The 18,330-nt window shown below is 39.8% G+C and overlaps 1 protein-coding gene and 1 long non-coding RNA gene across 7 annotated transcripts; both read left to right on the forward strand.

Moving 5' to 3' along the window:
• The first annotated feature begins 2,123 nt into the window (after nucleotides 1-2,123).
• aspg (asparaginase homolog (S. cerevisiae)) lies at nucleotides 2,124-16,726 on the forward strand. 6 transcript variants are annotated; one of them, XR_009676401.1, is made up of 19 exons: nucleotides 2,124-2,654; nucleotides 4,076-4,202; nucleotides 4,673-4,708; nucleotides 6,600-6,711; nucleotides 6,899-7,024; nucleotides 7,122-7,205; nucleotides 7,829-7,955; nucleotides 8,075-8,187; nucleotides 9,187-9,372; nucleotides 9,462-9,575; nucleotides 10,055-10,174; nucleotides 10,355-10,450; nucleotides 11,804-11,967; nucleotides 13,355-13,441; nucleotides 13,936-14,035; nucleotides 14,125-14,190; nucleotides 14,337-14,384; nucleotides 15,390-15,470; nucleotides 15,568-16,726. XR_009676401.1 is itself a non-coding variant. In XM_061062500.1 (18 exons), the coding sequence occupies exons 1-18, from the start codon at nucleotides 2,405-2,407 to the stop codon at nucleotides 15,610-15,612; spliced, it is 2,001 nt and encodes a 666-aa protein (XP_060918483.1). In that variant the 5' UTR covers nucleotides 2,124-2,404; the 3' UTR covers nucleotides 15,613-16,726. The 6 variants fall into 6 exon arrangements, 4 of the variants coding, with proteins under 4 accessions (XP_060918483.1, XP_060918485.1, XP_060918486.1 ...); XR_009676402.1 differs by having other exon boundaries at nucleotides 15,573-16,726; XM_061062500.1 differs by lacking the exon at nucleotides 15,390-15,470.
• A 554-nt stretch (nucleotides 16,727-17,280) lies between these two features.
• On the forward strand, nucleotides 17,281-17,956 carry LOC132993022 (uncharacterized). The gene is made up of 2 exons (XR_009676414.1): nucleotides 17,281-17,337; nucleotides 17,485-17,956. It is a non-coding gene; the product is annotated as an uncharacterized LOC132993022 (long non-coding RNA).
• Nucleotides 17,957-18,330: the final 374 nt, after the last annotated feature.

Below are 18,330 nucleotides of genomic sequence, written 5' to 3' on the forward strand. Positions count from 1 at the left end.
GTCCCCGGGTGGCAATTCAAAGGCACACAGAGGTAAATTAACAACAGTGCAAGTAAACGAAACATTTGAACCTAAATATAAAGTGTCAATTCAAATACAACTTAAAGCTTAAACTTAACTTAAAAATACAAAATATAAAAGAGTAGATATAAGTGGACAGTGATCGGACTAACAGATGTAACCAGAACTATGTGCAGTAAACGAGAAATAAATATATATATATACAGAACTATGTGCAAGTAGGCAAATACTAAATTGTAAGTTATTAAGGTGCATGGTGAATAATGGAACAACAGAACTAATATATACAATATAACTGTAAAGGTAAAAATTAGATAAATAAAGTGTCCGTAGTGCAATGATGGATAAGAACAACAGGAATAAATTAACCAGAACTGTATGAATACTGATATAAAATGCAATTTAACATAATTTCAATACAAAGCATGAAACTGATGTGCTGCATAAAGAGTATATAGCTATTGCTAATTTCCAACTCGTGTCCCCAGTTGGGCCTTTGTGTAAACAAACAGATTCAAATGTACAATATTCAGTTACATAAAACCCCATAACTTAAAGTCACAGCCTTTCGTTTCCTATGCTTGAAGGAGAGATTCCAATAACTTCCTTTATCATGCATGCTATATTTAAAAATTGTCCTTGCTTCTTATAGCAATAGCTTTCCTACACAGGACCTCATTTGTGCAATATTTGGAAAAGTCAGCTTCCTAGTGACAACTGAGCCGAGTCGAAACTGATGATGATCACTCATACTTAACTGATAAACCATGTTATATATAAATCTTATCCACACTTTATGTAGGCTATGGCTCATGGTCTCCCAATCCACATGTAGGCCTTCTAAAATACAGATTACAACATATCACAAGTGTTTTAGTGATACAGTCTGAACTGAATGCTTATAAGATGATTGTTTTGCCCAAATTAAAGGACAAGCAATAATAGATAAAATAATGTGAAAATGTTTATTTAAGTATGATTTATTCACACCCCATTGTTTCAGTTGACTAAACCCCTTAACCACTGTATGCCATGTGACAGATAAGTGACTTCCACGTTTAACTTCTAATGTTGTATCACTAGGCTTTTGCTTCTTTGCCAATAGATTTAACCAGCCAATCATTGAACATTAAAAGAAAACCTGTGGAACTGCCTTTTTTGTTAAGTTATTAAGACATTTGGGAACCTATACAGATCCACACGTTTTTAAAGTTATTTAACTTTTATTAAATAACATAATAACATTTCTATACAAATTGAAAGCAAAACTTTAAGGGTTATTACTGACATTTTTATAGGTTTGTAGCATTGTAGGAAATGACATTTTATAAACAATGTGACAGTGTGAAACTCTTAGTTATGAAGCTGCAGAAAATGGTCGTCCAAATCTGTATCTCCTATGGGCTTGCATATATCTTTATCGATGGTTACAGGTCATCACTTTTAATAAATGGTATGTCAGCCACAGCAGGCCGTTATATTTTGTGATAATAACCCCACTTTGCATTATACCTGCCTAGATCTACAATCAGAGACAAACACTACTTGTTGTCTTGCTAATCTGATAGAAATCAATTTCAGCTCTAAAAATGTTTTTATCTGTGCATACATTAATCAGCCTCAAAATAAACCTGTCAATTTTAGTCGCCTGGAATTATCTATTCAAAAGCTACAGATTAAGGTCTGACAAATCGAATAAGTCTTTGAAATGATGCACTGTAATACATTTATACCCAAAAGTTTGACATTATATTACATATAAACCCACATTTGAATACAGAAAAAAATGATAAAACCTTCCCTATAAGTTTAAATTTAGAAAATATAAAACTGTGAAGAAGCCCTGTGATGTTCTATAAATTAAGTAGCCTACTCTAACTTTTGATTAGTAAGTACTTATACTTTTATTTAATTAAACTTTATGACTGAAATATACAGAAATAAAAATAAAGAAATCTGAACACAAATCTTAAGTTTTTTGTGGTTAGTGTTCTGGTAAAATTGTATTCAAATTCCCCAAAAGCACCTTTTTTCTTGTTGATTTTGTGTCCATCAAGTTAGTTTCACTTTAGGCCACACCCCCACACTGACGTCAGAGTTGTCTTCCTCTTTCATCAGCGACTCAAGGGCAAAATTATTGAGGGGTCCTCCTAGATGAGAAATACTGAAGATTTGTGGGCTTCCCACAAACACATTTTTAAATATGGATTCACTCCCAGTTCTTGTCAAATCGTTACTTTGGGAGATGCGTTTCTATTAAGAGGACGGAGAAGAAACGACGTTAGCGTGTTTCAGGTTGTTTTTAGCGCCGTGAAGACCACCGTGCAGTGAACACTAAACACACGCATTTAAAGGAGCAGCACAGGTTGACTCGTAAGGCGTCATGGCGGACTCCAGCTTTAACAACCTGACATCTCTCGCCCGAGCTTTATCACAACCAAAACTCGACCTACTAGAATCGCCAGATGTTGGTCCTCCACGGAACATAGCGCTGCATCCTGCCCGAAGGAGAAAGTTATCGAGCTGCAACTCGATAGAGTCCATTGAGCCGCTGACCTCACCGACCACTGCTGAGGCGCGCGTGCTGGTTATCAACACTGGAGGAACCATTGGGATGACACTTCATGATAACGGTAGCAACAAGCTAGCTCAACTTATTGTTGTTTTTCATCCACAGCCAAACGGAGACCTGGCGATTTCGGCATGTGTAGCAATGTGTTGACAGGTTCGTCATGTGTCATTTTATGTTACTGTGAGGGAGTATAAACGGCGCGTGACTACCAGTTCATCCTAAAATAGTCCCGCACACAGCCTACACTACTGAACATAACACACTGTGTGTTTACACATGGCCAAAGTGTCCTTATATATTTATGAATCTAAATGCCAAATGGATAGCTTTTCCATTGGTTGACAACCAGCAGCTCATTTAGATTTAGAAAGGAAAAAAAAATATCATAAACTACAATTTCTTGGAATTTGCCTACTCTGGACAAAGACAACCAAAATGTGTGAACCCCCCCGTGAGAGGCAATCCTGTACTAGATGCACGATGTGATGCAGTTGGAACAACATAACAGATTCCTTCAATGGATAACCAGATGTTGACATGAGTTGTTGGGAAACAACTGGAGCATGGAGTGAGGCAAAATAGGCAAAGGTCTTATTATCTTTAGAGAAAGTTAGCACAAATGTCTTACTTAGAGTTTACTGCGTTTGTTTATACTTCTTTGTGTGTCCCTGCTGATATTTGCTTTGTGAACACAGGGGATGCATTTTTGCATGGGAGGTGCAAGTTGAGAAAAGTTCCGCCAGTCAAGTCCTTTCTATCAATATTTTACTTCCTGTGTTCAGGACCTTTTTTTAAATATTTACTTTGTACTATTTACACACTTAATGCATAGTCATTGTTTTCACCATGTTTCTTAAGGAATTGTGCTATTATTGCAGGTCTGTCACTTCCAATGCAAATCCTCGAGCTGAATCACATGTTTGCTTAATTGGGGGTTGTCTCACACTGTCAAGACTTTTAAGGTGTTATCATTTTCTTTAGATATGGCTTACCATCACGGTCTTTCAAGTTCACAGTGAAATATCTTAATACAGATCCTTGTGATGGAATTTGTAAATTAAAGACTAAATGAATTGAGTAATTTGATTTGTGAACATGGCTTTTATAGATGACTTCAGGTCTGATGCTCATTTGACTGTCAGCAGTAACATGTTGTCACTTGTTAACCTGACATGAAGAGTTTCTGCTGGTGTTCATTGAGATGGAACAGTATACCACATGTGCTCTACAGCCGAAGTGAGGCTGTATTTGATGTGGATATATGTCATATGTTGAAAAAGTGACTAGTAAAATAGCATAAAAAATATTAATGAGCTACAATAATGGACTTCCAGCACATGCACCAATTACATTTCTGACAACCACCACTAGGGTTCAGTGTGAGACTGATGTATGTTCTTGAGGTGATTATTCATGGCCCCCCTGTAAAAAGCTTTAAAATCTTACAAGTACAACTTTTTTCAAATCTTTCTGTTGTCACAGTACTTGCCCCGAAAGCCAATGCCTTTGTCAATGGCCTGCGCAAGTTGCCCATCCTACACGATGAGATGTACGCCCAGCAGACCTGCATGTATGAATACTATGGATCTGAGAACAGCCTGGTCCTGCCGTAAGCACACCTACAGTTTGTTTTTTCTTCCTCTGTCAGCACATATCTGTGATTCATCTATGATTAGGATTTATTTTCCTCATTGTCCATTGAGTTGGCAGTTTCTGTTCAGCTAATAGCTGTAGTATCTTATAAACACTGTTATAGCTGATTTGGAAACTATTTTACTTTTCATTCAATGGGCATCTTATTGATCTTAAATAAACTTTGAATTGTTTCTATTTAGCTTTGCAAACACTTCAAACTTACTGTTTAAAAAAATGACCATACGAGCAATATGTAAGATCAGCACAGAGGAAGCTGTTCTTTTTGTTGTACTTGTATTATTTCATACTCAGGTGTGTAGTTGGTTTTCCAGTCTTCTTACAATGCAAGACCACTGTTACATAGACTGAATGGATTCATCTCATTCTCCGCCTAAGAACAATAACAATTTTAATGACTCTAAACTGCTTTTGTCACTTTAACAGGAAGCCAACGCCCCATATGGACCATTTATATCATAGGTGATGTAGCACTGCTAGCACTTTGCGTGCCCAAAAGTGATTTGAAGTCTCTGCTGAATGTGTGGGTGTGTTTGCCTGACAGGAAATGCATGCCGACGTGGCCTTTGTCAATAGGAGAAAATACCAGGAAGGCTACAGGAGCACAGAGCTGCTAATGCCAAAAGTAGTTTGTGTCTCTAACTCTATTAACCCTGTCACCAACAGCTTAAAGTTTTTTTGAGGTTAAGTTGGTGTAAAGTTGCTGCCTGCCTACTAAAAAAGCAAGGATAATCTACTCCACTGTATGTTTGAAACATGTTGTCTTGACGTCTGGTGTGAGTGCTGTGGAGCAGGGAGAGTTGAGCCCACCAGCTGATCAGCAGCCTCTGTACTGTTGTAATTGTCAGTGATAGTGGCGGCACTCTACCAGACATATACCATTACTCACTAATTTCCATACCCCCCCTTCTTATTGACTGCTACTGTGAGAGGTGCTGGTTGGAGTTGGGTGTATGGTAATGATCTGATATCCATAATCAGGCAGTGAAGGACTGTTTAGTGAAAAACTTAGAAATAATTTGAGTTTGTTATTTGTTAGTAAGACCTATAGAAATGATATTAAAACTGATATTAGTTAATATTTGAGCATATTTATATTACCTTATCTTTTTTTCAGTTTGATTTACTTTTTAATAATAGCTCATCCTTGAATTTGTTAATAGTTAATGCCAACATGAGAAGGAGACTCATATGCAAGTCTAATGGGCACACTAATGATAGTATGCAGCCTGTGTTGAAGGAGGGAATTAGTTTATTGATTTATTGAAAAGCTTTACTCATGTGAGGCTCAGAGGCAGCACCACAAGGCCGTTTGCCCCCTCCCATCTAAAACCTTCCTCCCCACTTTTTGAGTCCTTACCTAACACACATACAGGGACATAATACACACCCTCATACACAGAGATATTCATTATTCTTTAGCTATGAGGCATCTTAGCGCTGGTATGCAAATTTGTGGCTTTGCTCCACCTAAAGCTACCCTGCCAGATAGGTTTATAATTGTTGATTTAAATAGTGTTTTCTTGTGGCACTTTGGCTTTAAGATTATCAACAACATATGTTGGAGGGTCCTGTGAGGACTTAAGGCTAATTCGAGGGGTGTTTGTAGGACCCCTGGTTGGGCGGACTGGACCATGTGAGCTCGGCCACCTGCTGTTCCATTCAGCTTCGATCTGCATGTAACAAGGCTGCTCTATGGTAATGTGTGTGTGTGGGGGGGGGTGCTCTCTGTTTCTTAAAAGGGAGATTTAAAAGAAGATCTTTCCATAGCTGTTAAGCCATTCACACCTTACACATAGAGTCGCAGGCAGGGACTGTGGAGCAGCAATATGACTCATCGAATCAGCCTCATGTCCCCGCTGCTTTACCTTTATTTATATTACACAGTGGAAACGCCACAGAACTGAAGGACTACACTATGGAAAGAAAAACGTACACGTTTTATCGTGGTGCTCTATTTCGCTGCCATGCCCCTCCCTTTTACACTTTTAAAACGTGTGTATGTGTGTCTAAAACAGGTTCTGGCACCCTGCTGCTGAGACAGAAGGCCCCACTAAATAGACTTTGTCTCGCTTCATAAATCAGCTTGGATTTTCTAGCACTTCCCTACCCCTTCCTTAAACCCACTTCTCAAATATAGCCAGAACTTGTTCCAACCTTTTAAATTAAGCACAATGAAGACAAATAATATTTTGTCAAAGGGAAGAGAATCATTATTTGTTTAACCATGTGGTGTTTGTGTTCCTTTTGTAGTGAGTGTATACACTAACAAAGACTGAACATGGCTTGTTTTGCCAGTTTCTGTGTTCGGTTTGTCTCCTGAAACTCATAGATAATTCTCTTCCTCTTGCAGGTTGAGTAAAGACAGTAAAAGGATAATCTACAATATCTTAGAGTACAGCCCTTTGCTGGACTCCTCCAATATGACCACGGATGACTGGGGAAGAATTGGAAAGGACATTGAGGTACTTCACTGACTCCATTTTTAGATTAAAAAAAACACATAGTTCTGCTTAAAATGCTAGACATCCAATAATCCTATAATATTTATAAAGCCCATAAGACCTAATATGGCCAGAAAAATGATAATTTGATATATATTTTCATTTAAAATGATCTAATAAATGTAATCCTTTTTGTGTCTGACTCCAGAAAAACTATGAAAGCTACGATGGCTTTGTGATCCTTCATGGCACAGACACTATGGCTTACACAGCCTCGGCCCTGTCCTTCATGTGTGAACATTTAGGCAAACCAATCATCCTAACTGGCTCACAGGTAAGAGCTGCTGCCATTTCAGTCGAACCAACAATGTGAGATAACATTTTTCTGTATTATTTACTCCCCTTTGTGATAAGATGTGTTCTATCTTCAGGTGCCTATCTATGAGTTGAGGAACGATGGCAGAGACAACCTGCTGGGGGCGCTGCTGATTGCTGGCCAGTTTGTCATCCCTGAGGTTGGGAAGAGAAGATTACACACACGATCCCCTTTTACAAAACATACAATTATAGGAGAGGAGTTGTTTGGTAGCCTCATAGTAAAGTTCAGAATTGTGGATTTGTGAATGTGAGGGGGGGAAAGAAAACATGAAGCTCTGCATTATCTGCAGTTGTGGATTCTTTTGTGAACTTCCCTCTATTGTAATCAAAATGTTATATCTGGTTTAGTTTACAAAGATGTCAATTCATGAATTCTAAATGGTAATGTAAAGGAAGAAATCTTGAATTTAATAGATCTACTAGTTCAGAGAAATACACCATGTTCTAGAAAGACAGATGTCAGCACTGATAGGTAACAAAAGCTCTCTTAAACAACCTGTGTGATCAGAATACTTTCTAAGGATAGTGTTTCGCAATGCTGAACAACAACTACCTGAACAGGAAGAACACTCAAAGGTGTAATTTATTCTCTCTTTGTGTCATGTTTGCATTGGCAGGCATTTCATAACGAGCTACATACAGTCTTTCGATGTATGTACACACGTTTTATAGTATGTGTTCAGTCAGGTGATGTTGAAGGGATTTTGTCTTTGTTGAATAGCAACTGTTGTGCATCAAACTTGTCTTTGTCTCTCTTCAGGTCTGTCTGTATTTTTACAATAAACTCTACAGGGGAAATCGTGTGACCAAGGTGGATGCTGGAAGTTTTAATGCGTTCTCCTCTCCTAACTTGGCTCCTCTGGCCACTGCTGAAGTGGATATTTCAAGTAGGCCTGTGGTGAAATGCATCTGTGTTCATGTGGAAAATAAATCTCACGTTTGTACAATCCAAAAGAGCCTGTTTTGAAAATAAAAAAAATCTGTTCTTACACATCTCTTTCTTTAGTCAACTGGGACACGGTGTGGAGGGCGAACACCACAGCGAAGTTTCATGTCAGTACCGAACTGAACAGGAACGTAGGCCTGCTCAGGCTCTTCCCAGGAATCACTTCTGCAACTGTAAGTCATTCTGGGTAATATGAGTTACATTGTTGCTTTTGTTATGGTGGTGCAAAAGATGTTTACCTATATCTGCCATACTGTACGTCATACTTTACAAGTATAATCTTATGTCATATTAAACTCAATCAAATGATGAGAGTAGGAAACTATAAAACTTATGTCAAAAATCTTGACTATGTTTCCAAACATAGCTGTCTGAGCCAAACTGTTGTTTTGTCTAACTGCAATAAAATAGTTAACTTTAATTTAATTGTGCTATTACCCGTCTTCTGTTACTCTCCCGGTCATGTAAACTGCCATCAAAGCTCAGCCTGGAGAAAGATGAAAAGGAGTTATGGGCCATGACCAATCACCCTGTAAAGAGGGAGGATTGGCATAGATACTGTAACATTTATCTGCACCTCCCCCTGCAGAGGCTGCTGGGAGAGCGGCTTTACTGTCTCAATCTGCTCCCACTGCCCAGTCCGACTATCAACACTTCCTTACAGCCTTTAACTGCCTTTATGAGGCATCACTTTGATTGGGCACTAGGCTCTTGTTTGCCCACCGAGAGCTTCGCTGGTAATCTGCATCAAACATTTCTGCTTATCGCATCAGAAAAATACTGACTGAACCTTGCACTTTTAATGTCACCTTCTTCTCACATTTTACGGTAACTGCCTCGGTCGTGCCAAGTGACTTTATGCTTGCTAATACCTTCAGATTAATTGCTCTCCTTCCTGCCATTTCAGTCATCTGCCTCTCTAGTCATATGCCATGGCTAATGATGTGGTATAGGACCTCCTGGTGCCAGCCAACCAGTGACTGAGATACTGGTTGCATAGAAAGCACCAGATGGGCTTTTAGGAGAGTGGACGGACTTGTGCGTTTGTGAAAGGGGCTGCAGGAAAAATAACATGGAATACTAATTCTTCAATTTGATTCCACACAGATGAGCAGCCAGATCAGATGGCCATCAATTTGGGGAGTTTATAATGTGAATCCTTCTTTTTCCAGGTGAGAGCTTTCCTGCAGCCGCCCATGCAGGGTGTAGTCCTGGAGACCTACGGCAGTGGAAATGCCCCCGATAACCGTCCTGACCTGTTAGAGGAGCTGAAGAAGGCCACGGACTCTGGTGTCATCATCGTGAACTGCACACAATGTCTCAGGGGGACTGTGTCTGCGTCCTATGCTACTGGCAAGGTACATAGAATCAACTGCTACTGACTCACAACATTAACTACATTTGTGTCATGAAAATAAACAAAACTCATATTCTTGTTACGTCTCAGGTGTTGATGGATGCAGGGCTGATAGCTGGTGGAGACATGACTCCAGAGGCTGCCCTCTCAAAGCTGTCCTATTTATTGGCCAAAACAGAGCTGGATCTAGATGCCAAGAAGAAGGTTTGTGTCTGCATTCAGAAGTCATGTTGTGATAACTAATAATCAAAGATGTTTCTTATCTTAATCTAATCTAAACAGACTGATATCAAGTACCCCTCTTATACTAGTGCAATAATATACTTTTTTTTTTACCAGCTGTTTACTACTTACTCTGTACAGATTTAATGTGATTGTCATCATTGCCATATGGTCTGGCTCTGTGTGCTGCACAAATCTTGTCCTTGAAACAAGCCGAGCTAACATTAGCTACAATTCAGCTTGTGGTCACTTCTGACATTATGTGTCCAATGAAAAGCCTCATAGGAACCATTTTCTATGAGGGGGGGGGGCATTGGATATAGTGTTCTACTCCCCGATTCTGATGTGGGCATTTTCAGTTGTACTTAAGCCATTTCAAGTAATAGTATGATTTATAAGAACTCTTGTAAAAATAGTATCCATGAGCAAAACAAGTGAAGCAGTTGTGTGTTTGTGTCCAGATGATGGCTCAGAACCTGAGAGGTGAGATGAAAGCCAACATAGCAGGCGCGAAGTTGGCCCTGAGCGACAGCCGCTTCATCCAGGTCATCGCCAAGAGCCTCAGCATCAGCTGCAAAGAGGTGACAGCACCGCTTCTACACTGACCTTTAAATCCACCAAACATACATTTCTGTCAAGTTTGTCATGAAGCTTTCTATGCGGGAAAATGAATTAAATCAATGAATTCAAATACATGACTCAAAGGTAAAGTTTGAAATGCGAAGCAGCTCTCTGATAAAAGTTTTGGGGGATGTCTGCAGGAGCTGGAAGCAATCCGTGATGCCCTGACCCCCTCGCTGGCATGTGCTGCTGCTAAGATTGGAGACATGGAGGCTTTGGAAGCCCTAAACGGCATGGTAAGTGATCCTGAAATCTCCACCACACAAACAAAAAAAAACCATTATAAATAGGAATGATCCAGGTCTAGGCACTCAGGATGGTTTGAAAAATATAAAAGGGTTTCATTTATAGGGCTAGAAACATTTAAAATACACCAACGCGTATCGACTTGCGCCTTCTTTAGGGTGTAGTAAATCACTAAGTTAGAAACCATCCTGAGGGCCTGGATCTGGGACCATGAGTTTTGGTCTTAAGTTTTCCTTTAGTATTCTATAAGCACAGGTTGTTTGAGGGATACCAGAAGCGCTCCTGTTGTTTCTCTTTTCTCACACATACTGAATGTTTGGCTGAAAATCCAAACCTGTTTTTTTGTTTCTCAGATTTATTCGCCTCTTGAGGCTGTGACACTGAGCGTAACAGTTTTACGTCAGCATTTAAGCGTTTGCCTCTGCTTATCTTTTTGGTGCTTATTGTGTGGGGTCAAAGCACTCGGGTAAACTGATTGTTCGCCTTTAACTACAAACTCTCAGGGTCAGTCCTCCTGTAGCGAGAGGGGTATTGTAAACGCACAGACCTACGGCCAAAGAAAACATGAGGTCAGACTGGTAAGGCAGGCCTAGAGTCACTCAGGCGGTCACATGTACATGTTTGTTTGTCGCTTGAACGGTTGTGTTTGGATTAGCCCACAGCTTCTACAGACCATCTTTATTTTGTTACTCAGTTATTGACAGTCATCAAAGTTCAGTGGTCTAATCAGGAATCATTTGTTTTGCTCACACTTTGTTGTACTCTGATGGTTTAATAAGATTAGGCTGGTGATATTCAATCTGTTATAATCAACAATAAAATAAAAAGCACCATAATGCGTTTGTCTGGCTGTCGATACTTTACTAACTCTCCTTGGCTCACTCCAACATGCGCTTGTAGAAAACATAAATCTTTGGAACAGATCACTAACACAGACGGATTCCTTTTTATTAGAGACATAGTTATTACCTTAAACAACTTGGAGCTTTATAACGAGAAGAATGTATTATCCCTGTTCGGGATTATTTGGAGCTGCAGATTGGTTGCCCTGGTAACTACAGTACAGAAGCAGGATGGTGTATTTTTGCGGATTCCTCTTAAGCTATAGCGCCATGCTTCATTGTAATTAAGAAAAATGTCAAGCGTTGCAGAGTTGTGGCTCATTGGTGAATTGTTATTCGTTTTTGGAGCGGTGTTAGGAGAGACAGCTTTAACAGTTCATGCTTATTTGTAGAATTCATTCATTTTTGTCCTTTGATTCTTTATTTATTCCAGATTTTTTGCCAATAAGAATAAAATAAAGGTGAAGCACTCAGATGTTTTGATGTTTTCGCTCATCATAGGGCAGTAACTTGTGTCTGGGAGACTATGATGGACGTACACCCCTACATATTGCCGCCTCCGAGGGCCACCTCAAACTGGTGCAGTATCTACTTGGTCATGGGGCTTCAGTCTATGCTAAAGATCGCTACAGTGACACACCTTTATGCAACGCGGTACGCTTCAGGTAAGACCTGCCTTTATTTCATCAACAAGATTTTATGTGTTTGTTTTTATCTCTTAATGTAACAATGTTGGTTATGACGTTTCTATCAGAACATTAAATGTTCCCTTTTGGCTGTTTGCAGCAACTGTGTGTTCCTGAAAATCTGTTGTTAATGGCTGCTATAGAGGGGACTTCATTAAATGAGCTGCTGCTAGCAAGGCAATGTGGCTTTGCTTAAATGGCAGGAAGGGAGCAGCGTCTGTCAGAGAGGGGGGGCTTAAACCAGGGGAGCAGCTCATAATGGAGTTTAGAGGCCAGGCAATAATTATAAACTAATTAGGCTAATTGTCAGCCAACAGTTTAGACTGTGTTTATTTTTACCAAAGCAGTTTTTTTTAATTTCTGTCTTTCAGTGACATTGCGCTAAATGTCTATGAGGGAGAAGCCAGCCACGCTTAATGTTTTAGTTTTAGTGCTATGTTGAGCCTCAGGGTGAAGACGTTGTGCGGGTGGAAACCTTGCCAAATGGCTGTTGTCCTATTTTAACGGTTGGCACTGCGAGTGTGGACTTGTTTCCTTTGTGATGCGAGAGGGATGCACTTGAACTCAGACACCTGTCGTTACACTTCCTGTGTTCCACACCTTGGCCTGATTTTCTCTTCCTACCTGTATTTAATGAGACAAAACCTACTCATAGAACTGGAGTTTTAAGAAGCAGTCAGCATGTGTGTCGCACTTTGAATGTCGTGCAAACCAACCTTTCTTATTGCGCTTCAATCCTGAATGCCCATATAAGGTGTTGCAGGAAGCAAAGAGAACGAAGGGTTACAGAACAAATGTGGGGAGTGTCCTCTGAACCAGTCCTACCAACCTGCTCCCAGTTTCACAGATGAGAGATACTGGCTTCTTCACCCTCAACCAGAAGGGCCGTGTCATAGTTTGTTTGGCTGCAGCTCTGCATTCCTCCAAACAATTAAACTTCTAATTGATCTGTTGGGGAACCTATACCTTTTTAAATAGCAAGCTCAGCCATTATCAAATGTAGCTGCATATTGGTCACCTATTGTCTGCCTTTTCAATTATTTATTTCGCTATCTCAACAAATGTCACTGCAGGTGACTCTTGCCTTGACGTTTTTTTTTGCATGAGATAAGGAACATGTTCCCACATGCTGAACCAAAACCACTGACAGAATGACACTGTGAATGAAAGTCCAAATGTAAACGTTTAGGATTGATAGCATCAAATCCAAATGTATACGGACAATGTATGAGTTTGGTTCTTTATTGATTGTGATAATTCATTTAAGTTAAAGCTGATTTTAACTCATGATATGCTCATAGTGTTTTTACATTACATATACAGTTAGAAATATAAGGTCCTGTTGCATGTCCTCTTACTACCTCAGGCACAAGGAGGTTGTGAAGCTGCTGAGAAAGACGGGAGCACATTTCTCCAGAGACGAGTTGGAGGAAGCAGGAACAGAGCTATGCAGGTAAGACACACACAAAAAAAAAAAATTCTCAGTATCGCAGCCATTCTCAACAGCCCATCCTACATAGTTGATGCAGGTACAACCAGTTGTCTCACTGTTACACAAACTGTAGGAATGCCCCCTGGCAGCATAGCTTCAGATCTCCTCTGCATCTATAGTGGCAGCAAGTGTACCACACACACCGGCTGGGCCTTGGTATTTATCCAACTGAAACACCCGACAGGTTTTGTCAGGACAATTGCATTTACAGTTTCAGACACACACCTTTAGTTTAGACACAACTAGCATTGCTCTTTTAAGATCAAATCAAAACATGCTGTGCGTCACAAAGCCCAACATTATTGCCATTCTACCCCAATTTCAGAAAAGTCCCTATAAACAACAATTGTCCTCCAACAAGTGTCAATTTGATATAATTTGATATTGTTAATATTACTGATTTTTGTGAAGCTGTGCATTTGACCATAATATCTCTGTTGTTTCTTGTGTATAAGTCTGGCAGCCATTGGTGACCTGGAGGGCCTGGAAATCTGGAGCCTTGCCGGGGCGAATCTGAATAAACCAGGCTATGATGGACAGAATGCCATTCAAGTGGTGGGTTATTGGATGGCCCTTTTTGGATAACGCTTTTAAAATGATAGATATTCATATTTATTCTGTTTCTCCTTCGTCATCTGTCACAGGCTCAAGCTGTCGGCAAAAAAGAAGTTGTGGCGTTTTTGGTGCAGCTGATGAGCAATAAATCCAAGGTTAGCGTTGTTCCCTTTTCAAGCTGCTTTAACGTCCCATTGCTCACAGCTTAACCTTTATCTTTTATCTACACTTTCTATACAATCTACATAATTCTCTGACTTTAATTGCCTCTCAACTACATGTTTGTCTTCTTTAATTTCAGGCCGTTTTTGATGAATTTAATGAGTGTGATGAATATGATGACGATGAGGTAAATGAGATGTTGTGATTGTGTGGGTTTCTCATATTTCCAGTGTTGAGCATGAGATCCCTCCTAGTAAGTTGCATTGACTCTAGGTCTTCTTTGTTCAGATCCCCTTGTGCCTGTTATCAATCCATCCCATATGCATTCACTTTATATGCTCGGTGTTGTGAATCGTATATCCCAGCATGCATTAGATGGCTCATTGTCTGTCATTGGTCAAAAGCACACATGTAAACACAACAAACACATTCACAACTACAGTGAAACTAGTGCTGCCAATTCACACGGCTCCCTGAGGAAAACCCAGGCAGACACTGAGAAAACATCAAACTCCGCACAGAGACGGTTCTGTCGGCCTTGTTGGGGTTCAAACCAAGGACGTCCTTGCGCGTGACGGTGCCCATGGGGCCTGTGTGCAAAACTTCAAATAACACAAAGATAATACCCAGTAAAACAGATAAGAAAGGTTTCAGAAGATGAAGGTATTTTTAAGAACAAGAGGATCTTTTGACTCCGTAAAATCCATCGATTAGTTTACTGACTTTTAACATTCATTGACATTTATTACTATTTTTTTTGTTATTATAGGTTCATCAATCAGTATTACTTACTTTTACGGGTGCTTCAGTGAATCAATTCTTATTTTCAATACATCAGCCTGGTTCTATGAGCAACATACAGTACACCTCACCCCTCTGAACAAAATTGGTAAAAACTGAGCAGTAAAATCATTGGACTGGACTTGGAGCCCCTGAACAGGACTACAAACAAAGTACTGCAAATAACCTAGAACACCTTTCACACACTTGGCGTCAGGACGCAGATAGAGATCTCTCCCTTTAAGGACACAATGTGCCAGACTGATGACGTTCTAAACCGATAAATACCTTTGAATTTGAATTAATCTAAAAAGTGAAAATTTCTCAATTGTTAGTGTGAATTGATTGTAGTGCTTTACATCAGAACATCAGAAATTGTTAGCTAAACATACCTCAGGTGTTTGTTTTTCAGAAAAAGCAATCAGATAAATCAGATCTGTAACCTGCCTGTGAACGTTAAACCTGTGCCGCCTGCTTGTCACCTAGCTGACTGGTGTGAATTTGCTTGTGTGTTGTGCATAAAAAGAAGTGAACCCTCACACATGTTCATCCCCACTCCATATTAACTCTGTCTCTTTTTGTCTTTGAAGAACAGTGAAGTGATTGAGTTCACCGCTTCACCAGGAGGACGTTGAGCCAACCAACTTGTACTCTGTGTAGAGCCGCGCCACACCAGGCCGTCCACACACCGTCCACTGTCCCTTTAAATGGCAGCACAAATTAAAATTCTGTTTGAAGGCATCACTGCTCGTGTTTCCCTCAAAAACCCTTTCAAAGCACAACATTGTTTTGTGTGCCCCCAAAAGACAATCAGTAGACGAACGTGTGTATGATTGTTGCACAGTGATATATGTATGAGAAAACATATGGTCTTTATGAATGTTTATCAAATGATTTTATTTTAATAAACACTGTGACTGTGACGTCCCTTCAGGGATCTTAAGGTGAACTTCACCTGAGCTGTTTTTAAATGAATTGAGCTGATACAAACATTGACTACTGTTACATGACTTTATAAAGAAATGCTATCTTATTATAGCAATAAATGTTACTACAGGGTACATTCACTGATTGTATTTTTACACTGATTTTAAAAAAAGGCAATGGAACATAACTTGAAATGAACAAGTTGTCTTGCCTTTTAATCATATGTGATATTTGACAACTGTCGCACTTGTCGACTTTCAGTAAAACTTTCAGTAAACCTCAACCTTTTTCAATCTATTCTGCTCAAACAGGATTAACAAATCAACAAAAACCAGCAGCTAACCTTCCAGACTCATCCAGCCTGTTTCTTCTGTTGATTGCCGAGCTTGAAAAGTCGCATTTCTCCCTTTTAGATGGGAAAGGGGAAAACCAGACTATTGTTCGAGTGAGATTAAGAAGTAAACCTGCCTCGGTTTCTGTTTTCTTACATATTTTTAAAAGTCTTCATTTATTTACTTTTTTCTTTACTTATCTTTGTTGTGCAATGTTTTGCTGCCCTTGTGTGATTTAGTGTCTGTAATGACTGTCGGTCATTTTTTTTACACCTTGATGTTACTAAGTGTAAAGAATGGTCGTTGATTACACGTGACTTCAAAGTGTAAACACATTTGAAATGACTGGAATGTTTTTTCTTTGTTTTCAATGCTGTTATTGTCTCCCTTATCCAAAAATGTTAAAGGGTCATGTGTTTTAAAAACTGATACATGTTGGTCAGTTTCTCATATGGAAAAAAAGCAACAGAAATAAATCTTGTGTTTCAAAGCAGTGTCTTCTGTGATTGCCCCTACATTGCACCAATCCATGAAACTCGCATGAAACATTGCATTTACTGCTCCTGGCTAAAGATTCATGTGCCCCTCTGATTTGACACGGTTTTCTCTATGAATTAGTGCACGAGCTACCAATTGGTAGAGGTCATTTCCCTTAGTGTGCACAGTTCCTTTGTGTTCTCTGCAGAAATGTGCTCTGAATAATAATTGGATTCACTGCGTCTGCTGTGGGCCTTAAGGAGAAATTCAACATCAAACCCGCACACTGAGCTTGTTTAACACCTTTCATTAAAACCCCAAAGTAAATCCATGGAAAATTAGGCAAACTTAGAAGACAAAGATGATATAGAGTACATGTGACTTCCCGGCCTGCACTTGCTGGTATTCGCTATCTGTGTCTTGGGGGCGGCTGCTGCGTCGTGCTTAACCCAGCTCGTCCGGTCAGACCAGCATGGGCCTCATTCCTCCCTGAATGAGAAACTTGTATGAACCTAGCCCTAAAACACTATATAAAGAGCTCCTTACTCTGCAGTCACTCAGTCTGAGCAGGGATGACAGGAAACACCATCGTGAAAGGACAGAGCTTAGGCCTACCTCCTCCAGGTGAGAACCTTTACATAGACTATAACTTTCTTGGCTTGTATTTGTACATGTTCGAACACAGGAGCCGAACTCTGCCGTGGTGATGCATTTACTACCACTTCACCATTTCAGGAAACTCATTTTGGCTGTTTTCCTCCCTCTTAACAGTGCATTCGGGAGTTTGATGGACGGCATTTTGCCCTGAAAGAGTGTGTGGTCTCTCTGATTAAGTGGTTCTCAACAGTTCAACAGTTCTTTGAGAAAATTGTGAAATGTTTAGGACCACTTGACCAGGCAGACGAATGCTGTCAACCAGTCGAGGCAAAAATGCTCCCGTTGTATGGATCTATAAAGGAAAGAAAACATCTCCCAAGACTTCTAATGACTTCAACAAGCACTGTGTGATTTCCTGCTGACGTTTCTCTCCGTCTTCTGCTCTCCTTGTGCCCTCTGGTGTTACAATGACAACTGCAGGCCAGATTCTGTGTGTGAAGGGGGGGCTGTAAAAATCAGCAGGCCTCAGTCTTTTCGTTCTGCTGGCACGTGTACAGATTTTTATAGCTCTGCTGCTGCACCTTTTTGCTGCTTTACTATTGTCACTATTCAGAAGTACTGATTAAAACAAGTCAATAAAAAGCCATTTGTCTCTGTTGAATCCTGTATGGGGCGACGGTGGGCTGTATAAATCAGCAGAGATGGTCGCTGTCCAAAGTACTGAAACTTGCTGCAAAAGGTTAATTTAGCGGAATAACTGCATCTGCTTAACTTTTTAAAAATCCCAATCTGCCTAACATGAAGAGAAAAAAAACGAAATACGTGTGTTGGTAAGTGTTAAAAAACGAATAAGTTTGAGTTACTTGCCTCTGCCTTTAACCTAATTACATTCAAACTTCTTGAACTTGCTTAAGTTGGACTGCAAATGACTTAATTAATTCTAAACACACGCATTTGCACTACCATCTCTTGTTTTCATGACTAGTTTCGTGGGAAAACCTGATTTAAAGCCTCAAAAGC

This window comes from Labrus mixtus, chromosome 18 (genome assembly GCF_963584025.1).
Source record: "Labrus mixtus chromosome 18, fLabMix1.1, whole genome shotgun sequence".
Lineage (NCBI taxonomy): Eukaryota > Metazoa > Chordata > Actinopteri > Labriformes > Labridae > Labrus > Labrus mixtus.